General features: G+C 42.8%; 1 protein-coding gene across 1 annotated transcript in view; it reads right to left on the reverse strand.

Annotated features, from left to right (window-relative positions):
* The window catches only part of AP1M2 (adaptor related protein complex 1 subunit mu 2), a 570,094-nt gene that overhangs the window by 72,066 nt on the left and 471,225 nt on the right, over window positions 1–26,803 (reverse strand). The window contains exons 10-11 of the mRNA XM_044084760.1: window positions 25,564–25,689; window positions 17,483–17,558 (exon numbers count right to left, since the gene is read on the reverse strand). Coding sequence (XP_043940695.1) covers window positions 17,483–17,558; window positions 25,564–25,689 — 202 coding nt within the window. The remainder of the gene's footprint in view (window positions 1–17,482; window positions 17,559–25,563; window positions 25,690–26,803) is intronic.

Here is a 26,803-nt window from a genome sequence, read left to right on the forward strand (position 1 = left end):
CCACTAGATGAGAAACGTTGAGCAGATGGAAAGAGTACTTTGAGGGGTTGATGAATAAAGAGAATGAGAGGAAGAGAACGTTGGATGATGTGTGGATAGTGAATCATGAAGTGCAGTGGATTAGCAAGGAGGAAGTAAAGATAGCTATGAAGAAGATGAAGAATGGAAAGACTGTTGGTCCAGATGACATACCTGTGGAAGCTTGGAGGTGTTTAGGTGAAATGGCAGTGGAGTTTTTAACTAGATTGTTTAATGACATCTTGGGAAGTGAGAGGATGCCTGAGGAATGGAGAAAAAGTGTTTTGGTACCATTTTTTAAGAATAAGGGTGATGTGCAGAGCTGTAGTAAAGTACAGTTTTGTACCTACCATAAATGTAGATGTTTGAGAGTTCACCCTGCTGCAGTCATTACACTTGGGTTATCCTGTCATCAGGCGGTCCCGCAGTCAGCCGGAATTCCAAAGTCTTGGTCCGACGTCGGTTGCTGCCACCTCATCCCTGATGTCAGTGCGCCAGGGGTATATATAATGCAACCAACGCCATTTTCTTCAGCTTTTCTTGCCCCAGATGTCAGGTGCCCCCAAAAAGGTGGTCAGAATTAGTACCAAATGGAGTGAACACTGCACAAACACAAAATCCCTTCAGCTATAAGCAAATACATCAGTAAGGCATAGCAGAGATTTTTCCAGAAGATCAGAGGGGATGGAGGGAGAGTAACCTGGACTGCAGCAGGGTGAACACTCGAACATCTACATTTATGGTAGGTACAAAACTGTACTATGTTCATCGTGTTACCCTGCTGCAGTCATCACACTTGGGTTGAATCCCAAAGCTAAGGTAGGGGGGAGGTTTCATAGAGGGTTAGTGGAGGCAATAAGGCCCTGCAGAACTGCAGTGGCGAAGCCAGAGTAAAGAGGAAAGTGATAGTGTTTGGTAAAGGTGTGTACTGAACTCCAAGTTGCAGCTTCTAAAATGTCCTTGGTTGGAACCCCCCTGAGAAAGACTGTAGAGGTAGCTGTTGCCCTGGTAGAGTGGGATCTAATGGTAGCAGGAACTGGTTTCCCATGATGGATATAGCAGAAACGTATGCAATGACCTAACCATTTAGAAATGGTCTGCTTAGATATAGCCTTCCCTTGAGAAGCTGTAGCATAGGATACAAAGAGCTGGTCAGTTTTTCTGAAAGCCTTAGTTTTGTCCAAGTAGTAACAAAGCTGTCTGTGAATGTCCAAGGAATGCAGGAGTCTCTCACCTTTGTTCTGTGGATTGGGGAAGAAGGTGGGTAAGTGGATGGTTTGATTCAAAGCTACACTGGAAACCACCTTAGGCATAAAGGAAGGATTAGTTCATAGAGAAACTCTGTCTTGATGGAAAAATGAGGAAAGGTTCCACTGCCATTAGTGCCTGTAGCTCTGAGACTCTCCTAGCTGAAGTTATTGCTAGGAGCAGGGCAGACTTCCATGATAGGAACTGAAGATCTGCAGAGAAAGCTGGTTCAAAGGGAGGTAGTGTTAGTTTTTCCAGAACAAAGTTGAGGTCCCATGTTGGTGTAGGAGCTCTCCTAGGTGGTCTAATGTTTTTTGCCCCTCTGAGGAACTGCCTTAGAAGAGGATGTGAAAATAAAGGTGGATCCGTGTTGTAGTGAGCTGAAATAGCTGAAGCATGGATTTTAATTGAGGAAAAGGAAAGTCCTTTGTGCAACATCTCAGCTAAATACTGTAGAATGTGAGGCATGTGAGGCTGGAATGTGTCCTGGCCTTTAGCTTGGTTCCAGGCACAAAACCTTTTCCATTTGTCCGAATAAGCCTTCATGGTGCTTGGCCTCCTGGCTTCCAGAATAACATCCAGAACTGCTTGTGAAAGAGGAGCTGGTTGGATGTTTAGTTTATTTGCCATGCAGCCAGATTTAAAGTTTTGAGCTGGCTGTGAAGAATCTGTTTGTTTTGTTGTGTGAGCAAATGGGGTATTTGAGGCAATATCCATGGTGGGCTGTGGGCCATATTTTTCAATAGCGGGTACCAGTGCTGGCGTGGCCAGTCTGGGGCTATGAGAATCAGTCATGGTCTCTCCTTTTTGACCTTCAAAAGAACCTTTGTGAGGAGAGGTAATGGAGGGAAGGCATATGCTGTCAGGTTTTTCCAACTGAAAGAGAGAGAGTCCACTTTCCAAGCCTGATGGTGGAATGTCCTTGTACAAAATTTTGTCAGTTGGTAGTTTTGAGGACTGGCAAACAGGTCTATGTCTGGAAGGCCCCATTTTTGAGTTATCATTGCAAATATTTGTGTATCTAGTTTCCACTCGTGGGGATCTTTGATGTTTCTGCTGAGGTCGTCTGCCAATGTGTTCTTCTGTCCTGGCAGGAATTGAGCTTGTAACTGGACTTGGTAGGCCAGAGCTGTGTTCCATAAGATCATTGCTTGCCTGCATAGAGGGTAGGAATGTGTACCCCCTTGTTTGTTTATGTACCACATTACTGTGATGTTGTCCGTCTTTATTGCAAGTTGTCCTGGATGTAATAGATCCTTGAAGGTTGTCAGAGCTTTCTGTACAGCTAGCATCTCTTTTTGATTTATGTGCAGATTTCTTTGATCTGCAGTCCATAGACCTTGAATGCATTGTCCTGCCATGTGTGCCCCCCAGGCATAGTCTGAAGCATCTGTTGTGATAGTCTGCCTGACTGGGGGCAAGGTGAAAGGCTGACCCTTGTTGAGGTGACATGCCTGTGACCACCATAGAAATTCCTGTTGTAGGCAGGGAATGAGAGATATCATTGTGTCCAAGTTGTGGCTGTGTTGAGACCATACGCTTTTTAGGTACCACTGTAATTTCCTCATATGTAGCTTTGCAAATGGTATTATTAGTATGCAAGATGCCATGAAGCCCAAAGCCTGCAGAATTTTTCTTGCAGTTAATTGGGTCTTTGTTGCCATTGTCTTGAAATATTGAGTCAGTTGTAGTTGCTTGTCTGACGTAAGATAAGCCTTCTGGGCCGTTGTATTCAAGCTGGCACCCAGGAATGTCATTTTTTTGTGAGGGTACTAGTTTTGACTTCTTTTCGTTTACTGTGTACCCCAGGCAGTTTAGTAGATGCTTTACACAGGCTAGATGATGTAAGAGAATGTCTTTGCTTTCTGCTTGGATGAGGCAGTCGTCCAGATATGGATATATTTGAATTCCTCTTTGTCTGCAGTATGCAATTACTGGTGCCAGGCATTTTGTGAAAACTCTAGGCGCAGTAGATAAGCCAAAGGGCAGTGCAGAGAATTGGTAATGGGTTGAACCTGCAATGAAACGGAGGTATCTTCTGCAACTTTGTCTGATAGGGACATGCAGGTATGCCTCCTTGAGGTCCAACGTTACTAGCCATGCTTCCTTGCCAACATGGGAAGTAGCTGCTGTAGTGTTAGCATCTTGAATTTGGGAACTTGTAAGTGTTTAGAATTGAAAGGTCCAGAATTGGTCTCCAAGCATTGTCCTTTCTGGGTACTAGAAAGAGTCTTGAGTAAAATCCTTGACCTTGCTCTCGTGTAGGTACCAGTTGAATGGCTCTCATGTCCATGAGAGCTGTAATTTGCTTTTGTGCCTCTGCCCATTGATTTTGTGGCAGGTTTGGCATTCCTCTTTTCATTGGCAAGGTGTGAAAATGGAATCTGTATCCTCGTGAAATTATGTCTAGGACCCATTTGTCCTAGACATAATTTCTAATAATCTGCCAGTTGTCTGCAAAAAGTGCGAGTTTCCCCCCCAAGGGGGCTGCCAAGAGAGTATTGCTTGGCCAGATGAGGTGCAAGTCATTGAGTTTGCCTTCTGGTGGACTGAGACCTGTCTTCTCCTCCCTTCTGTGTTGTAGTGCCCCATTGGCGAGGTTTATACTGGGCTTGTGGTTGTCCTCTGCCCCTTGGGCGTATGTGTTTACCCCTCTGCGGTCTGTCAGTGGCTGGAAAGGACCAATTTTTTGTTGGCCAGTTTCTGCTGAAGCGAGGGGGTTGTACTTGTAGGAAATCTTTGACTGTCTGCATAGATTTTGCCTTATCTTCCATTTTCTTTAAAACTTCTTCTGCTTTAACTCCAAAAAGAACATCCTACTGTAAGGGAGCATCTAGTAGTTTTGCTTTAACATGATCAGGCAGAGTTTGTTCCTTTAACCAAGCATGCCTACGTATAACAGACCCAGTGACAGCTGCTCTGCAGGAGACCTCCAAAGAATCAAACCCACATTGTAAGGTATGTTTGCCCACCTGCTCAGTGGCGTGCAAAAGATCCTGTACTTCTTTCAATTCAGATTGTTGAGGGAGAGTGGTTATTCTTTGCTTTAACTGAGAGATTAGAAATTGATGATACTTAAGCATATGAAATTGACAATCCAGTGCCCTCATAGCTAGTGTGGCTGAGGTGTAAACCTTTTTCCCCCACCTGTCTAGTGCTCTGGAATCCCTCTCAGAAGGTACTGGGTTTTTAGCCATAGAAGCCTTAGCCCCCTTGGGACCATGGGAGATAGTCTCTGGGTCAGCTACTGGGCTTTTGTAAAGAAATTTGTGGGAATCAGGCACTCTGTAGTATCTGTCAGGCTTAGCCGGAGCAGGAGGTAGGGAGTCTGGGTTGAAACTGGATTCTAAATAGACATCATCCACAATGTCCAAAACTGGTGAGATGGCAAGTGGTCTGTGTTGGGGGAGTAAAAGAAACTCTCTGAGCCTTTTCTTTGAATCAGAGTAGTCTTGACCTTAAAAACCTCAGCTTTGGCCGGCTAAGAACTTGCTGTATTCAACTGGACGTATAAGAGAATTTAAGTACCTTTATCTGCACTTTTGTTTTCAAAAAAATACAGTATTTAAATTGATTTTAACTGTGTGTTGCAGGAATATTAACTGAACTGGAAGTTAGTCAGTGTTTGCTGAATTTTGTTATTTGCTAGTAATTACAGGTGTGGGGGTAGCCACATTCTTTGATTTCCTGTCCTTGCCTATTTAAGTGGTACAGTGTGAAATATTTTCTGCTTAAAAACCTCAGCTTTGGCCGGCTAAGAACTTGCTGTATTCAACTGGACATATAAGAGAATTTAAGTACCTTTATCTGCACTTTTGTTTTAAAAAAAATACAGTATTTAAATTGATTTTAACTGTGTGTTGCAGGAATATTAACTGAACTGGATGTTAGTCAGTGTTTGCTGAATTTTGTTATTTGCTAGTAATTACAGGTGTGGGGGTAGTCACATTCTTTGATTTCCTGTCCTTGCCTATTTAAGTGGTACAGTGTGAAATATTTTCTGCTTAAAAAACACAGCTTTGGCCGGCTAAGAACTTGCTGTATTCAACTGGACGTATAAGAGAATTTAAGTACCTTTATCTGCACATTTGTTTTCAAAAAATACAGTATTTAAATTGATTTTAACTGTGTGTTGCAGGAATATTAACTGAACTGGAAGTTTTGACTCTGCTCTTCAGTTAGTCCCACCCACCCTGCCTGTTTTTGTTTTGGTGTTAATCTTAGTGGCCTTGAAACTGCCCGCCCCTCTTTAAATTTGTGTTTGGATACTCCTTCTGGGCCAATCTCATTTGCTCACTCAACTGAGTGCAGTGAGATCATATTCTGATTTCAGGCACTCCTACTGTGTACAAAGAGAGCATCTGGGAAACAGAAAAAAAATGTAAGCTTGTTTCCTGCCTTTCCTGTTAAGTGGTATATAGACTATTTGTAGGCTTCTGAGCCCACAAGCCCTTCTGTGTTGGAGGGAAGCCTTCTAGCTTAGTTTTTTTTCCCTATAACTAGCCAGTTTTCTAGTTTCAGCACTCAAATCTGTTTCTTTGATCTCAGCACTTGTTCAGAAAAAAAAAAAAATTCATCTGCTTTTACTGTACTTGTGTTTCTACCTACATTATTTTACCTTTGCATCATCTTAAAAGTACTCAATTGTATTTATTACTGCTTGGTGTAACTCATTCTAAGCCTTTTGGTTTAAACACTTGGGCTTTGGACCAGTTGTTTTGCACTGAGAGGGTTTGTGGTCTGCACTGTAGTGGCAGAACAGGTAGCTTACATCCTTCTAGGTTGGGAACTGCTGATTGAGGGCTCAGTGTCTGTTATTCTAAAAGTGTATTAATTCTGGTTTAAGCACTTGGGCTTTCAGGCCAGTTATTTTACATTAAGAGGGTTCGTGGTCTGCACTCATGTGGGAGGAGAGGCTGGACTCTGCCCCTCTGAGCTGGGAATTTCTGGTTAAAGGCTTATAGTGCATGCATATCTGAACTGCTTCTCACTGAAGTTGGTGCGCCTTGTTTGCTGTGGCATAGACTGGATTCGGGCCTGCTGGATCTAGCTTTGTTTGTGTAACTTGAGCACTAATCCAGGCATTCTCTAAAGTATTCAATTGTATTTATTACTGCTTGGTAGTAACTTGATTAAAGTGTAGCTATCATTCTAAGTCTTTTGGATTAAGCACTTGGGCTTCAGACCAGTTGTTTTACATTAGGAAGGTTTGTGGCATGCACTGTGGTGGCAGGACAGGTAGCTTTCATCCTTCTAAGTTGGGAACTGCTGATTGAGAGCCCAGTGTCTGTTATTCTTAAAGTGTATTAGTTCTGGTTTAAGCACTTGGGCTTCAGGCCAGTTATTTTACATTAAGAAGGTTCGTGGTCTGCACTCTTGTGGGAGAAGAGGCTGGACTCTGCCCTTCTGAGCTGGGAATTTCTGGTTAAAGGTTTATAGTGCCTGAATATTTGAACTGTATCTTACTGAAAGTGGTACACCTTGTTTGCTGTAGCATAGACTAGATCCAGGCCTGCTGAATCTAGCTTTGTTTATATGCTTGTTGTTTGTTTGCTTGTTATTTCCCTGGAACGCTAATTCCACCTAATACACGGCTTCTCAGCGCTTCTGTAGATCACTAGTGATATCTGCATTGCTTACTGTACTTATTTCCTTGTTTCACTTGAAAGAAAGTTACTGTTTGTCGTTTTTGCATTTAAGTTACCTGTAACACATTGCACTTAAGTTACCTGGCACTTGCGCGCTAAAGCAATTATATAAGTCAGCACTAAAAATTAAAAGCACTACACCCTCACTCCCCACTGGCCCTTGTTTTCAATTATTAAGGAATTCCCAATATTATTCTAGCATGTCCAAAGTTCAGTTGTCAATCTCCTCTCGGTCCAGCTGGTGAATCTGGGAATCTTGAGGCAATGTTACAACTGCCTCATGTACACAGACAACCCTCTCCTCCTCCCAACAAATTCCAACACATGTGAGAGATGCAACCATATAGCCAAACTGGAGGCTAAGCTCTCTCAACTCAGTACTGGCATAACCAGTCAGGAGGAGAAGGAAACCACACTCACTACAATTCCAGTCTCACATAGACCTACCACGACAGCAAACCAAACACATAATCACACAAAACATACTCGGAGGCTCTAAATAAAGATCTGCCTAAGCAGCAGAGACCTCCAAAGCAGACACCCAGGCAACCGCTACCCCAAAACAAAACACGTGCAACACATATCTCACAAAGCCAGTGTGCCGAACAGTCACAGCCCTTAAGACTAAACAACACACCTGATACACTTGTAATAGGTGACTCTATCGTCAGGCACACTGACGTCCCGCTCACCAGGCTGAACAAGGAGAGGGTCACGGTGAGCAGCCTGTTGGGCGCCAGGATCCACCACATAACACAAGCACTCGGGTCACTCCAAGGCAAGTACAAATATGACTCAGTCATTGTCCATGCTGGTGTGAATGACCTGAGACATACCTCCCTGGACTACATGAAAAGAGACATAAAGGAGCTCTCTGAGCCTGTAGCCCAGGCTGGTATGACCCTGACCTTGAGTAGCATCTTACCTTCACCAAGAATGATGCCACAATATGAAGACAAGATGATCAATTTCAACAATTGGCTTAAGTACTGGTGTCATTCAAAGGGGATCCAATGCCTGTCAGCTTGGGATGATATGCTCGACATGCTACGATGCTTCGCTAGGGACAGCTTGCACCTGACATCCCTGGGCTTTCGGATATTGGCAAAGGCTCTTGCTACCCCCATAGTGCCTTTTTTAGGCAAGGCTCAAAAGACTAACCCACCTCCATAGGTATCACAAGGGATAAGAAACTAAGAGTAATGCTACTCAATGCCAGAAGTCTAAACCTCAAGATGCATGCACTCGAAACTCTCCTTAGCATAGAGAACATCGATATCTGTGCAGTAACAGAAACCTGGTTCAGGGCTCCCGAGAACACCCCAGCACTACCAGGTTATACCTCATACCATGCTTTTCGGCCCCAAAACTTGGACCGAACCACAAAAGGAGGGGGAGCATCAATATTCATTAAAGATACCCACACCTCCAGGTTGGTGGCAAAGCACGAAGCATCAGAGACTATCCATGTGCAACTAACAGTGGGTAAAACTGCCTTCCAGTTTATAGCCTGCTACAGACCACCCTCCCAAACCCAGCAACCCCACTCGGCCTTTCTGAGAACACTGGAAAATATGAAGGTCTCTCCAAACACCATTATATTGGGTGACTTAAACTACCCAAACATAGACTGGGAGCATTACTCTAGCTCCAACACCCTAGCCCAAAGGTTCCTAGAATTTATAAACTGAAATGCTATGGAACAACTTGTTACCACTCCCACAAGAGGGGAAAACATACTGGACCTGATCATCACCAACATGGGGACTCTATGCTCCAGACCAGAAGTGTATCCCTCACTGGTAAGATCAGACCATAAACTAATCTCACTGGATAGTCACATCCCGACCCCACCCCTGCCCAGAAACCACAGTGAAAAACTTCTCTAAAGCAAATTTCACACTCCTCAAAACCGAGGTGAATCCTTCAAAGTCCCCGGGCCTGTGGAAAATACGGCCCAGACCGCAGAATCCTTTATAAATGCATTCTGTGAACCCCTTCAGGAATGCATGGATCATGCGATCCCAAATAAAACCAAGACCCAATCCTCCAAAGGCAGACATCCTGTCTGGTGGACCCCAGCCATAAACAAACTATACAATAGAAGGAGGAAGCTACTAAATGATGGAGCAAAATCCCAAAAAGGGAAGGCATCACTGATCAGTATTAATAAAAAACTACGGGCACTCATAAAATTGTCTAAGGCCAGCTTCGAGAGAAAAATTGCACAGGACACTAAGGATAATCACAAGGCTTTCTTTAGTTATGTTAGGAACCTGGGTGGTAATTCCTAGATATGCTCAGAATTAGTCCAAAATGACAAAAAATACACTGAACCCACAGACATTGCCAACATCCTAGCTGGCAGGTTCAGCGCAAACTTCTCCCCCCCCACCAAAAGGGCAAATATCTATCCCAGCAGAGTGCTGCCCCCCTGACATCTCAGATGCTCAGGTAAGAGCCGCCCTCTCCAAAGCAAAAAACACAGCATCAATGGGACCAGACGGTGTCCTGGGCTGCATCCTACATGAACTCCAAGAAGAGCTAAACCCAAACATAAAACTACTGTTCAATCTCAGCCTTACTACAAGATATGTGCCCAAAGAGTGGCGTACCGCAACAGTTGTCCCTCTCCATAAAGGTGGTGCTTCAACGGATCCTGGAAACTATCGCCCCATAAGCCTGACTAGCTTGGTCTGCAAAGCTATGGAAAGGATCATCATGGACCTCATAAATAAAGATATTGGGGACCTACAGACACTGGATCCTACCCAGTTCGGCTTTGTTAAGGGCAGATCCTGCCTCTTAAACCTGGTTGATTTCTTTGAAACAGTCACCAAGGCCATTGACGAGGGGAAGGTGGTCCACACAGCCTACCTGGACCTCGCAAAAGCCATCGATACAATACCCCACTCGGGCATTATAGATAAGCTCACCAGCTTAAATATAAACCCCTATGTCACTAGATGGATTGCAAACTGGCTCAAGGACAGAACCCACATGGTTAGAATTGCTGGAGCCATGTCAGACTCCAAACCAGTTACAAGTGGTGTCCTACTAGGCTCAGTCCTGGGACCTCTCTTGTTCGGTATATATTTCTCGGAGGTACAGGCCAACACGGAAGGACTGTGGCTGACCAAGTTTGCAGATGACTGCAAACTGGGCGCCATAATCGACTCTCCAGCCGACACAAGCATCCTCCAAAAGGGCCTCATAGAAACAGACAACTGGTGCTAGAGCCATGGCCTCAAGCTAAATGCCAAAAAGTGTATAGTCATCCCCTTTGGCAAAAACAAAGTGCCCACAAATTACCACATAGGTGGTAATCCATTAAGTACAGAAGAAGTAATTAGGGACCTGGGGACACAAGTTGATAGCAATCTCTCATTTGACAACCACGTGGCCAAAGTGGTTAGAAAAACATTTTATATAGCCCACCTAATCATGAAGGGATTCACATCTAGATCAGGGGAGGTCATCATGCCTCTTTACTCATCCCTCATCAGGCCCATAATTGAGTACAATGCCCCTTTTGGGATGTACCTGACCAGACACCTGCAGCAACTGGAAAGACCCCAAAAGTACCTCACCAAGAGGATCAAAGGGCTCAAACAGATGCCATATGCTGCCCGGTTAAAGAAACTCCAGCTCTACTCAGTGGCATATCGCCTGTTCAGAGGTGATCTGTGCCTGACATATAAAGCCATGTCCAACCCGGAATTAATGGACATGCTGCACCTCAGAAAATCCAAATCCCATCGAGCTACGCGCTCGAGAGACTTGAACCTCAGCACTGAAATAAATAGGACATGCTGGAGGGACAGATTCATAACCCAGAAGCTCCCTTCACTCTGGAATAAAATCCCAGTCCAGGTTAGGCAGAGTCCCTCATTGACTCTCTTCAAGAGGAATCTTGATGAGTGGATGGGAGATCATAGGTTTACCCCGGGTATCACTTCTGTGTCACTGTTAGACAGAGGCACAGTATACTAACCTCGAAAAAGGGCATAGCAAAATAAATTTAAACTGGGTGGCGAAAGCCAAACACATTCTGGCTAGGCTTATAAATGCCCTAGGGCAGATAGCCTAGTATGAACCTATGAACCAGTGAAAATGTTCCCTCATAGTGTGTAAAGTTTCCCCAAAGGAGTAGACTTCAGGAGGAGAAGCTGAGGGAATAGAGTCCTCAGCATCTTCATAAGGAGAGAAGGAATAGTCTTGGTCCTCAGAGGAGTCTGAAGAAATGGACATTTGCTCAGAGGAAGCAAAATCTTCCTCCTGTCTAGGCCTTTTGTCAGGAGGGGGCTTTGAACCCCTGATTAAAGAAATCAAATTTTCAGCCATTTTGAGCATCTGTTTCTTAGGCATAGGGCCTTGAACAGGAGACTGAAGTGCAGTCCTTTTAGTTTTAGAAGGAGTCTTCAACTTAGAAAACGTTTTAATGGTGAGAGTCGTCGGTCTGAAAACGCCTTCAGACACTGATGGCATTTCTGTAGCACCGACGTCTTTTGAAGCAAAGTCGTCAGAAGGGCCTGAAGTAAAAGGCTGCGTCGGCCTGGTACATTCCGTCAAAATTTCCGTAGCGGTCTCGGGTTCCAGATCTGCGGTAGTCAGGGGCTGCGTCGGAGCCTCACTGAGGACCGGAGAACCGGATCAGCTGAGGCCTCGGAATCTGGCTTAGGCCTGGGCTGCCTGTCCTTATCCCTGCGTTTTTTATGCACGCCGGTAGTCGGTTGCTCCGACGGCATGTTGTAGTTAAATTTCCTACCGAAGTAGTGTCGTGCGAAATCAAAGCGTCTTTTAATAGTACGCTTATTAAACCTAGCACAAAACCGACAAGAAGTGACGTCGTGGTCTGGGCCTAGGCAAGGTATGCAATAAAAATGAAAATCCTTATGAGGTATTTGCTTCCCACAAGAAATACAATTGTTAACTTTTTCTGACATCGGTCTGAGGCAAGAAAAGTTTCCCCAATGGGGTACTTAGCTTTATAGAAGACTTCGGTCTGAAATTCGAATTCGAAAATCTCAGGAGTCGGCCGACCGGCACTTGCGAACTGCTTCTGCTTCGGGCACCGCGCGGCAAGAAAGACTGAAGAAAATGGCGTCGGTTGCATTATATATACCCCTGGCGCACTGACGTCAGGGAAGAGGTGACAGCTACTGACGCCGGACCAAGACTTTGGAATTCTGGCCGACTGCGGGACCGCCTGATGACAGGATAACCCAAGTGTGATGACTGCAGCAGGGTAACACGATGAACATCTACAGAGGGATTAAATTGATCAGTCACAAAATAAAGTTATAGGAAAGAGTAGTGGAAGCTAGGTTAAGAAGGGAGGTGATGATTAGTGATCAGCAGTATGGTTTCATGCCAGGAAAGAGCACTACAGAAGCGATGTTTGCTCTGAGAGTGTTGATGTAGAAGTACAGAGAAGGTCAGAAGCAGTTGCATTGTGTCTTTGTGGACTTAGAGAAAGCATATGACAGGGTGCCTAGAGAGGAGTTGTGGTATTGTATGAGAAAGTCGGGAGTGTTAGAGAAGTATGTAAGAGTGATACAGGATATGTACAAGGGTAGTGTGACAGCGGTGAGGTCTGCGGTGGTTGTGATGGATGCATTTAAGGTGGAGGTGGTATTACATCAAGGATCAGCTCTTAGCCCTTTCTCATTTGCAATGGTGATGGACAGGTTGACAGATGAGATCAGACAGGAGTCCCCATGGACTATGATGTTTGCAGATGACATTGTGATCTGTAGTGAGAGCAGGGAACAGGTGGAGGAGACCCTGGAGAGGTGGAGATATGCTCTAGAGAGAAGAGAAATGAAGGTCAGCAGGACTAAGACAGAATATATGTGTGTGAATGAGAGGGAGGATAGAGGAATGGTGAGGATGCAGGGAGTAGAGGTGGCGAAGGTGGATGAGTTTAAATACTTGGGATTGTCAGTTCAGAGTAATGATGAGTGTGGAGGAGAGGTGAAGAAGAGAGTACAGTCAGGATGGAGTGGGTGGGGAAGAGTGTCAAGAGTGATTTACGACAGACGAGTACCAGTAAGAGTGAAAGGGAGGGACTACAAGAGGGTAGTGAGACCAGCTATGTTATATGGGTTGGAGACAGTGGCACTGACAAAAATGCAGGAGTCAGAGCTGGGCGTGGCAGAGTTAAAGATGTTAAGATTTGCACTGGGTGTGATGACGGTGGACAGGATTAGGAATAAATATAGGGTCAACCCAGGTTGGAAGGTTTGGAGACAAAACCAGAGAGGCAAGATTACATTGGTTTGGACATGTGCTGAGGAGGGATGCAGAGTATATTGGGAAAAAGATGCTAAAGGTGAAGCTGCCATGAAACAGGAAAAGAGGAAGGCCTAAGATAAGGATTATGTATGTGGTAAGAAAGGACATGCAGGTGGTTGGTGTGACAGAGCAAGATGCAGAGGACAGGAAGAAATGGAACCATTGTGGCGACCCCTAATGGGAGCAGCTGAAAGAAGAAGAATATGAGAAACTAAAAAAGGACATAAGACAAATGAAAGCATCCAATGAACTCAGACTAGTCAAAGAAGCCAAAGACAACCACAAATCCTTCTTTAGTTATGTCAGAAAAATAAGAAATAACACCCATTGCTCCAAGCTTATTCATAATGGTACTAAGTTCTCCAATCCAGTAGATATTGCTAACGTACTGGCAAATAAATTAAGTGCCAACATCACCCCCTAGAGCCATCTATTCCAAACCCACTTACCCCTGAAGGAATCAACCCACCAATCATCACAAATGAGCATGTACTGAAGGTATCCTCTAAAATGAAGACCACCTCATCCATGGGGCCTGAGCACATATCCGATTTTCTAATTAATAGCACTAAGCAAGCATTCACAGACCTGCTCCTCAAACTCTTCAAACCGAGCCTAGAAACTGACTCTGTCCCATCATGGGAGTCGTGCATATCCATTGTGATGCCACTTCACAAGGATAACTCCCCCAACCTTAGGAATTACAGAGCCATCAACCTAACAAGTCTTATATGCAAAACCACAGAACAAATCATAACTGACCTACTTAACTGTAACTAACATATAAAAATCTTATCTGACTTTACCTCCACCACTTTGGCTTTGTCACGGGTAGATCCCCCATAATGAACCTTGTGAACTTCTTTGATGGGGTTCCTCAGACCATAGACTTTGGACAAGCTACCCACACAGTGCATCTTGACCTTGCCACGGCGTTTAATACCATACCGCACTCAACTACAGTAAACAAGTATAAGAACTCCAAACTGACTCTTATTTGGATAGGTGGGTATACAACTGGCTTAGACACAGGACATACACAGTAAGAGTAGAGAAAGTATCCTCTGAGGGCATGAAGGTAACTAGTGGAGTTCCGTACAGATCTGTGCTGGGAACTCTGCTGTTCAGTGTCTACTTCTCTGATATACACTTATCAATTGAGGATCCCTGGTTAACAAAGTTTGCAGATGATTTTAAGCTGGGACAAGTCATAAAGTCCCTCTCTGACATGCATGCACTCCAAAGGAGCTTGCACTTGTCAACAGTTGGTGCACTAAAATGGGCTCAAGCTCAATGCCAAAAAGCGCAAAATTGTAGCATTTGATAGGCAACCCCTGGTTCCAGCTTATAGCATAGATGACATACTACTTCAAAACGAAAATGTCGTAAAAGATTTGGGTGTCGCTGTCCCTTATGTTTGATCATCACATTGCAACTGTGGTTAAGAAATCCTTCTTCCTTGCACAGGTCATAGCAAAAGGTATTTCTTCCAGATCAAAAGAAGTCCTCAGCTCCTTACACTGTGATCTAATTAGACCTACCGTTGAGTACAATGCCCCCTTTGGCACTATCACCTTACACTGTGCACTGATTATAATTATCGCAGAGTATAATGCCCCCTTCGGCACTAAGTACATCAAGCAAATGAAAAGACCTCAGAGATTTGTAAATAAAATGGTCAGGGGCTTAAAAGACCCAAACAACTAAAAAAGATCAGGAGCTTAATCTTTTCTCATTTACATACAGACTCCTTAGGGGGTGACCTCTGACTTGCTTATAAGACTATAATGTATCCAGTAGCCCAAGAAGTTGTATACCTCAATAAATCAAACAGTCCAGCTAACACTAGGGCCAGAGATCTAAATTTACTCCATCAAATAAATATTATGAGGAGGAACAGATATTCACATTGTGCTTACCCCTTGTGTGGAACAAACTGCAACTCCAAGTTTAGAAGTGCAACACACTGGCTGCCTTCAAAGAGAATCTGGATGGGCATTTACAAATTCACTCCTGAAATGACTGACCTGGACCTCCTTGAGAAGAGATGCAAGGCCTAATGGAGAGTACTGGCAAGGCGGAAAAGGTAGTGGCTTAGTTGCCTTCTAACTCATATGATCCTATGATACATTATCAGCATATTACACATGTACCTTGTAATATGCTCATATCTTTATGTCACACTCATAGCCCTGAATACCACTCATGTCAGTGTATATTAGTATATTGGGTCTATATTATCTTGTCAAAAGATGTGTTCAACGAACACGCCTTCATCGACAAGTAAACAGCGAACCCTGTAATCGCTGAATGGCCACATCAGTGACTTTTTTCCCCAGGGGAAAAAGCGCTTGGTCTTATAAACAAAAAACAAATGTTCAAACCCTACATAGTGCCCCCCCCACACCCCCTAACTAAATATACCAACTCTGAGATCGCATTACAGTGGGGAAAAGGGCAAATACTGATGACGGCCAAGCTCTTTTTTCCCCTGGGAAAAAAGTCACTGATGTGGCCATTCGGCTATTACAGAGTTTGCTGTTTACTTGTCGAGGAAGACGTGTAGGCTGAACATGTCTTTCAACAAGATAATATAGACCCAGTATATCACCCCAAACTTTGTACCTCCGACTCATACATGTACATCTCACTCATATAAATGTATAACATCCATACTTTTGCACAGTCATATCGATGCATCATGCCATAATCGAAACTCCTAACGATGTGGACAAACTACAAAAGGGCCTCACTGAGACAGACACCTGGTCAAAGCCATGGCCTGAAGCTCAATGTCAAAAAGTGTATTGTCATCCCCTTTGGTAAAAACTCTGTACCCATGAACTACCACATAGCTGGTAGTCTACTTAATGCCGAAAATGTGATAAGAGACCTTGGGACACAGGTGGACAGTAGTCTCTCCTTTGATAATCACATCGCCACAGTGGTCAGGAAATCCTTCTACGTGGCTCATCTCATCACAAAAGGATTCTCATCCAGAAAAAAAGAGGTCATTGTTCTCCTCTACTCATCACTCATTAGACCCATTATAGAGTACAACGCCCCTTTTGGTATGTACCTCACAAGACATCTACAACAACTGGAAAGACCACAGAAATACCTCACAAAGAGGATTACTGGCCTCAAACAGATGCCCTATGCAGACCGTCTCAAAAAACTACAGCTTTACTCCATCGCATATCGCCTACTCAGGGGCGATCTCTGCCTAACATATAGAGCTATGTCAAACCCAGAGCTGTTGGACATGCTCCACTTAAAGAAATCCCAATCCCTCCGAGCTATACGCTCTAGGGACCTTAACCTTGTCACCACAATAAACAGAACATGCTGGAGGAATAGAGTCCTGTCCCAGAGACTTCCCATACTCTGGAACAGACTACTTATCTATGTCAAACAGAGCTCCTCATTAGCACTCTTCAAGAAAAATCTTGATGACTGGATGGGAAATGGGAAATTCACCCTGGGGATCACTTCTGTGGCTCTGCTCGACAGGGGCACAGGAAAATAATTTTCTTGGGTGGCGAAAGCCAGGGTACATTTTTTTGGCTAGGCTTGTATGGGCCCAAGGGTCGATAGCCTAGTACCTACCTATGAACCTGTATCCCAGTATCGCACTCATATCAACGTATCACATTTACACTCAGACATCACACTCATATCTATGTACTATACATGTATCCCTTTATCACATTACAGCAACGTATCACACTCATGCTAGCATATCACACTCATACTCCTGTATCGCACTCATATCACTGTATCAGACCTGTACCCCTGTATCACACTTACATGACAGTTGTTGTTGTGTCTTTCGGCTTTTCCCGGTTAGGGGTCGCCACAGCGGAACTCCGGTCTGCTAATGATTGGCAGTATATTTTTACATGCAGAGTTGCAGGCTCTGACGCACAACCTTCAACGAAGGTACGCCCATTCATGCACATCTCCACACAGAAGACGCTCTAACTGAGAATCAAACAGGACAACGTCTTACTGTGAGGTGACAAAGCTACCGCAGCACCACCACCGCAGTACCTACGCACTATCTTACTACAGTTTTGTTTCTGTACAAGGGTCCAGTGTGGAACCTTTTAGGTGTCTGTGGCTGACAATTCGCAAACATCTTATCCGTATTAATGACTACCTCAATTTTACCTGTCTGCTGTGTGGATCACAGAAAATGAATGTTCTCAGCCCAGTCCTTTGCAACATTATTCAAAAAATTCAGTGTACAGACTGTCATCTGTACTTACCACCACTCTGAGTAATGTAACGGACCCAAGGTAAAGCTTGGTAGCCACTCTTTTCAATGATTTTCATGTAACGGACCTAAAGAAAAGAAACATCAAAGTTACTGTAAACCATGCATTCATATACATCCAGTTTTATAATTAGTTCAGAACAGAATATGTATGCTAAAGTTTAATTTTTGTTGCTTTGGTTGTCTTCACTTGAACTCAGTTATACTCATTTCGTAAAGGCACTAATGAACTACACCTCTGCCTCTGTGGGCATTACAATTGGAAGAGTACTTGAAAGGGGACAGCACAGCTAAGGGACTGCTTGGGTACACAGTATAACAGGCAGAGCGTTTTCTTCCAGGCAAAAGCTGAAGGCTTGGTGCAGACAGTTACATTGTGGGAGTGTTTGGGAGCAGACAGTTCTATATGAGAAAGTGCTAAGCCATGCACAATATCTGTTAAAGTGTTTGGGTGTATAGTACAGAATATCTGGATACATGAGAGTGCAGCTGTGAAGGTGACTGGGTAAAGTCAGTCCCAGGTGCCCATTATAGTTGTGGGATAGTTAGCTGCAAGCAGTGCAGGTAGGGGAGTGCTTTCATGCATATACAGGTGTGTTTGGGAGCAGATACAAGTATCTGGATACTTGGGTATGACCGAGTGAATTTGGAGCAAAGGGCAGTAGAGCTGTGATGGTTTTTGAGCAAAGGCAGTGTAGCTGGGATGTGTGCATACCAAGGCTCAAACAGAGCGAGTGAGTACATAGTACAGTTGGGAATGTACTTGGCTGGTAAAAAGTATAGCTGGAAGAGTGACAAAATACAGATTATTGTAGGGGGAGGGGTCCACACAAACAGTACCACTCAGGGAGTGCTGAAGTACATGCAACACAAATGGGATAGTGCTGAGGTTCACAGCATAGCCGAGACAGTACTAAGGTGAACACCACAACCACAGGAGTGCTTATTTGAAGGCTATAGTTGAGAGAATGTTTGGGTGGTGCAAACTGTACTGTGCGAGAGGGCCCAGATGCAATCATTATGGCTAGAATGTACTTAGGTGCTGTGAACAGCTGGCAGAATACTTGGATGCAGGCAGTTCTTTTTGGGATGGGCTTTCCAGTAATGTACACTGAACTCTAAATGAGTTCTCAGCAACTATGTACAATGCCTGTCAACAGTCTATTCTGCTCCGGCTTTCTGACTTCATTATGTTGTTTAAGTGTATGAATGAGTCAGTTTTGTCATTTTTGTGTTATACCTTGAAGATATTTTATATCACTTCTTTTCATACCCTAGTGGTACCTTGTCAAACAATCAGCACACCGATGACACTGATGCCTTACATGTAGCTATATTTTAGAATTCCCCTACTTAAGGCTTTACAGACCTGTGCAGCTACTGAATCCCTTCTATACAGTGCTCACACCTGACATTATGGTAGCAGCTCATCTTAAGCTGTGCCACTCAACTATACTGCCTACATTTTCCTCTACTTCTAACAACATCAGAAAATAAAGACCACGTGTTTCCTTTTGTTACATGAGTAGACTATACTGCCGTAAGAACTTTCTTTTTTCTTCTAGAACAAATTAAAAAGACTCTGCTTTTCTGTAATCCTTACCTTGTTCCAACTTCCAGTCTTTACTCCTGTTGCACTCAACTATTCACATGACAGTCATACTCACCTAGGTCCTTAGTAATATGCCCATCTTCGAATTGCAAACTCCTCATATCTATCTACAGCTTTTCTATCAGACTCTTTATATCACTTTTATGCTTCTAGTCCATGTCTACAGACATCTGTCATCCATAATTCTTTTGGTTCCTTATTCTGTCTATAACACATCTTATTTGATGTTTTCCTCTGGATTTATTCCCTATATCCAAATTTGATTCCTATTTCTACAGCTCAGTTTCATCCTATCTTGTCCTCTCTCTCTTTCTGCACTTTCACTAATTTCTAAACTTTCTCCTTCACCCCCTTTATGTCACCAGCATTATAGATCCTTTCTGTGACCTCATCCTGTGCATCTTAAGATGTATCTTCCTGCTGCATCTAAGATGAAATTCCATTTAATTCCATTTTTTTCTATACTTAAATAATATTATAATCCCATATATTGCAACAAAATCAGATGAATGCAAATCTTGTATAAATACTTCGCTGTTTATAGGATCATATGTAGTTACTAGGCTATTGGCCCTGAGGCCCTTACAAGCCTAGCCAACAATTTAGCCCATGTTCCAACAGGTCAGCACCCTATGCCACTGTCCAGCAGGGACATAGGTGGAATCCCAGGGGTGTATTTTCTGTTTCCCATCCAGTTATCCAGGTTGCGCCTAAAAAGGTCTAATGAGGTACTTTGCTTTACGTGGAGACGGAGTCTATTCCACAAAAGAGGAAGACTCTGGGACACAAATCTGTCCCGCCAACAAGTCCTATTGATGTCACAGACCAGGTGGAGGTCTGGCGTGTGGGTTACTCGAGTGGAGTTTGACTTCCGGATATGCAGCAGTCCCATCAGGGCAGGGTCTGAGATTGCTTTGTATGTCAGACAGAGGTCACCTCTGAGGAGTCTGTAGGGAGACTGAGTAGAGGGACAGGGCTTTTAGCCTATCTGTGTAGGGTAGATGTTTGAGGCCCTAGATTCTCTGGGTGAGGAATCTCTGTGGTCTCTCCAACTGCTGCATGTACTTTGTGAGGTACATGCTGAAAGGAGCATTGTATTCAATAATCAATCTTATAAGGGAAGAATACAGGGATGCTATGACCACCTCGTCCCTGGATAAAATTTATTTATTTATTTATTTTACATTTGTTGACCGGGCTAGTCTAGCTGGATATATGTCCATTTTCAGTAGAGGCCCGGGGAGAAAAGCTCCAAGCAAAAACAAAAACACCATTTAAAAATGTATAACTAAGTCAAATAAACAAAAAAAAGGAAATATAGTTATAAAAATGAAGACTTCGGCTTTGTTAAGGGCAGATCCTGCCTCTTAAACCTGGTTGACTTCTTTGAAACAGTCACCAAGGCCATTGACGAAGGGAAGGTGGTCCACACAGCCTATCTGGACCTCGCAAAAGCCTTCGATACAATACCCCACTCGGGCATTATAGATAAGCTCACCAGCTTAAATATAAACCCCTATGTCACTAGATGGGTTGCAAACTGGCTCAAGGACAGAACCCACATGGTTAGAATTGCTGGAGCCATGTCAGACTCCAAACCAGTTACAAGTGGCGTCCCACAAGGCTCAGTCCTGGGACCTCTCTTGTTTGGTATATATTTCGGAGGTACAGGCCAACATGGAAGGACTGTGGCTGACCAAGTTTGCAGATGACTGCAAACTGGGCGCCATAATCGACTCTCCAGCCGACACAAGCATCCTCCAAAAGGGCCTCATAGAAACAGACAACTGGTGCCAGAGCCATGGCCTCAAGCTAAACGCCAAAAGTGTATAGTCATCCCTTTGGCAAAACAAAGTGCCCACAAATTACCACATAGGTGGTAATCCAGTAAGTACAGAAGAAGTAATTAGGGACCTGGGGACCCAAGTTGATAGCAATCTCTCATTTGACAACCACGTGGCCAAAGTGGTTAGAAAAACATTTTATATAGCCCACCTAATCATGAAGGGATACACATCTAGATCAGGGGAGGTCATCGTGCCTCTTTACTCATCCCTCATCAGGCCCATAATCGAGTACAATGCCCCTTTTGGGATGTACCTTACCAAACACCTGCAGCAACTGGAAAGACCCCAAAAGTACCTCACCAAGAGGATCAAAGGGCTCAAACAGATGCCATATGCTGCCCGGTTAAAGAAACTCCAGCTCTACTCAGTGGCATACTGCCTGCTCAGAGGTGACCTGTGCCCGACGTATAAGGCCATGTCCAACCCGGAATTAAGGGACATGCTGCACCTCAAAAAATCCAAATCCCATCGAGCTACACGCTCCAGAGACTTGAACCTCAGCACTGAAATAAATAGGACATGCTGGAGGGACAGATTCATAACCCAGAGGCTCCCTTCACTCTGGAATAAAATCCCAGTCCAGGTTAGGCAAGAGTCCCTCATTAATTCTCTTCAAGAGGAATCTTGATGAGTGGATGGGAGATCGTAGGTTTACCCCGGGTATCACTTCTGTGTCACTGTTAGACAGAGGCACAGTATACTAACCTCGAAAAAGGGCATAGCAAAATAAATTTAAAATGGGTGGCGAAAGCCAAACATACTCTGGCTAGGCTTATAAATACCCTAGGGCAGATAGCCTAGTATGAACCTATGAACCTATGAACCTATGAACTATAGTCATTATGCTAAAATTTAAACTAAATAGAAATAAGCAAGTATATAAGAAACAAAAAGGGTATGGAGTAGAAAGAGTAAAGTCCTTAAATTAAATTGTATTACTAAGAGGAAAGCAAAAGAGAAGTAACTAGATTTGGAGGGAAAAGATGGGGGAGAGGGGAAGGGTATAAGCTGGAGGGAAATAAAAATACCCTTACTAATGAAGTGGGCCATGTAGAAAGCTTTCTGTACAATGGAGGCAATATGGTGGTCAAAAGTCAGTTTGCTATCAAGCTGGGTTTCCAAGTCCCTCACGACTGATTGCATGCTTAGGGCCTTATTATCAATGTGATAATTTGTGGGAATGTCATTCTCCCCAAAAGGAATGATGATGTACTTTTTGGCATTCAGTTTGAGGCCATGTTTCATTTGCTTTGGTGAGACCCTCTTGGAGGATGTCCACATCACTAGGGGAATTGATGACAGCACCTAGCTTGCAGTCATCTGCAAACCTGGTCAGCCATAGCCCACTAGATTTGGTCTGCACCTCTGAAAAGTATATCCCAAACAGCAGAGGCCCCAAGACTGATCCCTGGGGTACACTGCTTGTTACGTGTCTACTACTTGAGGTGGCTGCCCCTATTTTGGCTAGGTGGGTTCTATCAGTGGGCCAAGTTTGCTACCCATCTAGTACCATATGGATTCATGCCTAGTTGAGAGAGTTTTTCTATTATACTTGAGTGAGGAATAGTGTTGAAGGTCTTGGCCAGGTCAGGGTAGGTGGTGTGCACCATCTTACCCTTGTCTATGGCCTTGGTGACTGTCTCAAAGAAGTCAACCAAATTTAACAGGCATGACCTCCCTTTGACAAAACCAAATTGTGTGGGATCAGGTGTCTGGAGGTTGCCAATGTCCTTGTTAATGAGATCCATGATAATCCACTCCATGGCCTTGCAGGTCAGGCTAGTTAGGCTGATAGGTCTACAATTTCCTGGATCGGTGGACACTCCATCTTTCTGAAAAGGGATGACAATAGCTGACCTTCACTTGGCTGGGACGAAACCGGTACTCAGGGTTTGGTTGAATAGGGTGCCTAATGGTGCTGCAAGTTCCTGCCTGAGTTCATGTAGGATGCAGCCTGGGATGTTATTGGGTCCCATGGAGGCTGTATTTTTTTCCTTTGAGAGAGCAGTGATGACTTGCTCCGTAGAGATAAGGGGGGTACTTATATTACCTATTCTGTAAAACAGGGTTTTAAGAATGAGACCCTCATTACTTGATACGGAATACTATGCTGTATTTGTTGCAATTATTTGTTTATGTAGCTTGTGATTCGTGTGTAGAAACCTGTAAAACAAAGATAGTGAACATGCGTAACAGCCACAATAAAGGCACAAATTCGTTTTAGCGCTTTCTTCCACTTTTTTATTGTAACGTGAACTTCTTCAGAAAAGACACGAGCCCTCTCTAACTCGTGTCTTTTATAGAAAAAATACAGGATATGATATCATAATTGATATAATTTGGTTCATATTCATTATTCAATTAATAGCAAACCTTTTCTTAAATAAGATATTCTTAATAATAATAATATTAATGAATTAACATCTTAAAACTTTTCTTAAAAGAAACAACAACTCTTATATTTTGAGTCTCTAATGTTTCACGTGTAATATCACTATTTTGAAACAATATCACTATTGCGATCTGCGTTTATGTGTGTATGTATACTCGTGGGTGGATACACCCCCACCATAATACACACTCAACCAAACTGACAAATTCTCAATCACAAACACACTCACACACAGACGCACACAGACTCAATCTTCCATACACACTCACATCCACACACACACAAAAAAATTCACACTTGGATACACATGTAAACTAGCAAATGCACACACACGCACGTGTACACACACACACACACACACACCCACAATGTGTGTGTGCACACACACTCTCTCTCCCTTCCGTGACACATAATACACATAGACACACACACACACACACACACACACACACACACACACACACACACACACACACACACACACACACACACACACAAAGGTGCTGAGCAAATGTGACTGTGCAATCGTACAACTCCATGCACACACATATATACATTAACATGAACACACACATTACTATAATACTAACCTACAAAAAATATTTTACAAATGACCATGATGCTACCTGTATACTAAAAAAGGTCATAAACATGAAATGTTTTTTAGTATACAGGTAACATCATGGTCATTTGTAAAATATTTTTTGTAGGTTAGTATTATAGTAATTTACAATTCAATTGCTACATATAATTTTATAGTATTACAAATATACGTGTAGAGATGTATTGTATTTTATTTTAAGTTCTAAATATACACACCAGTGTACACACACACACACACACATATATATTTTTTCACACACAATGTACATTATGACAAGAATTTTGCAGTTTGATAAGATCAGTAGATGGTTTTAGGCAGCTTGGATGTATTCACATTTGACAAGAGTGATAGTGTTATTAGACACACAGATGTTGGTATGAAAGTGGCTGCGTTTTTTTTGAACATCCAATGGTAACTACTCCTTGGGGGAATGTGAATGAATGGATTTTCCTGTTCCATTCACATGTGTGTGTTCATGTTAATGTATATATATGTGTGTGCATGGAGTTGTACGATTGCACACTCACATTTGCTCAGCACCTTTGTGTGTGTGTGTGTGTGTGTGTGTGTGTGTGTGTGTATGTGTATTATGTGTCACGGAAGGGAGAGAGAGAGTGTGTGCACACACACATTGTGGGTGTGTGTGTGTGTGTGTACACGTGCGTGTGTGTGCATTTGCTAGTGTACATGTGTATCCAAGTGTGAATTTTTTTGTGTGTGTGTGTGGATGTGAGTGTGTATGGAAGATTGAGTTTGTGTGCGTCTGTGTGTGAGTGTGTTTGTGATTGAGAATTTGTCAGTTTGGTTGAGTGTGTATTATGGTGGGGGTGTATCCACCCACGAGTATACATACACACATAAACGCAGATCGCAATAGTGATATTGTTTCAAAATAGTGATATTACACGTGAAACATTAGAGACTCAAAATATAAGAGTTGTTGTTTCTTTTAAGAAAAGTTTTAAGATGCTAATTCATTAATATTATTATTATTAAGAATATCTTATTTAAGAAAAGGTTTGCTATTAATTGAATAATGAATATGAACCAAATTATATCAATTATGATATCATATCCTGTATTTTTTCTATAAAAGACACGAGTTAGAGAGGGCTCGTGTCTTTTCTGAAGACGTTCACGTTACAATAAAAAGTGGAAGAAAGCGCTAAAACGAATTTGTGCCTTTATTGTGGCTGTTACGCATTTTCACTATCTTTGTTTTACAAGTTTCTTAAGTTTTATCAGCTTAGTCCGTATCGTTCAGTTTTCTAGTTGTGATTCGTGTGTATTACAGTTCTGTATGTATTTAACTACATGCATTACAATCTGGAGCTTTTCCCTAGGACAAGTGGGCCTACCTCAGATGAATGTTACTAGTCAACAAAACCAGTAAATAAATGACTTTCTCAATTCTCTTCCATCCAAACTATGTGTCTTCCCCTGTTTCCTTCTCTTTTTTTTTGTTTATTATGGGGTACTCTAAACTTTAACACTAGCGCTAAGGCTAAGCTGCCTTTTATGACTTTTGTGCCGTCACCGGGTCCCTTTTCAACAGCATGTCATTCAACTTCCTGTTCTGCTGCTCATTACATGAATAAATATGGAAACAGCAAGTTACCTGGATGCCAGAGACGGTAAAATAGGGAATCTCAAACTTGACGGACACAGGAGGCCTACCCTCTACCTCTTCATTCTCAACGCTGGGGAGGCCAAAGTGTGCCCTCATTAAATGCTCCTTTCCTCCCTAAAAGGAGAGAGAAAAAAAGTAATTTAGTAAACAAGCAATAAACACACACGCACACACACACACACACACACACACACACACATTTTGAAGACTCTAGCATACACATATATATATAAGGACAATACTGGGTAAATGATCATGAGGACCACAAGATGCCCAGTCATACACATATAGAAGTAGTAACACTTTGTTTCAACCTTTACAAACACTTAATAATGCTTACATCCCAAACTAAGTACTGCTATACATGACAACCCTGGGGACATTTCTGCCTACCCATGCAATCACCAAGACTAGCTTCAACAATAGCCAAACTAGTACTTTGCATGACCTGAAGTGGCAACTTATTCATTATCTTATTCCACTCACACAGGTTTCCTTATCCTCTGTCAAGTGTTAAATGAACAAGGCTGCAACACATCAAGTAAGTTGTGGTAACATGCAGCTCATCAGTCACAGCTCTCCATACAGAATCACTGTAGCTGCAGTCTGTATGTGTGCACTGACACTGATTCAAAGTGTATTGGTTTTTCACTTTTTCTTTGCAGTTGTGTAATTGTGGGGTTAGCTGGTTTAAGTAGAGCAAGCGATGTGCAGCAGACGTCCCCCATGCTTATATTTAATGTCTCCTTCTGGTTAAAGTTTTTCTTGAGGAGATGTGGTGTAACCGCGAGCGTGTGTGTGTGTGTGCATGTGTGCATATATATATATATATATATATATATATATATATATATATATATATATATGTGTGTGTGTGTGTGTGTGTGTATATATATATATATATATAATATATATATATATATATATATATATATATATATATAAATATATATATATATACACATATATATATATATCTACAATAAGAACTCACTCAAGAGTTGAAGATAAAATAAATATAATACAAGAACTTCTAGAGAAACACTTCTTAACACTAAAATAAAAAATGAATGAAACACGCGCTGTACTAATACAACACATGGGAGCCAGTGTCTATCACTTTTATCCTTTATTAATATCAAGGACTTCTTCAGATAAAGCTTAGAATAAACAACAAGCTGTACATATGGTGTAGAACTGTAGGATTTCCTTACATAACAAGACCCAA

The sequence above is a fragment of the Protopterus annectens genome, chromosome 9.part0 (genome assembly GCF_019279795.1).
Source record: "Protopterus annectens isolate FY-2018-M chromosome 9.part0, PAN1.0, whole genome shotgun sequence".
NCBI lineage: Eukaryota > Metazoa > Chordata > Ceratodontiformes > Protopteridae > Protopterus > Protopterus annectens.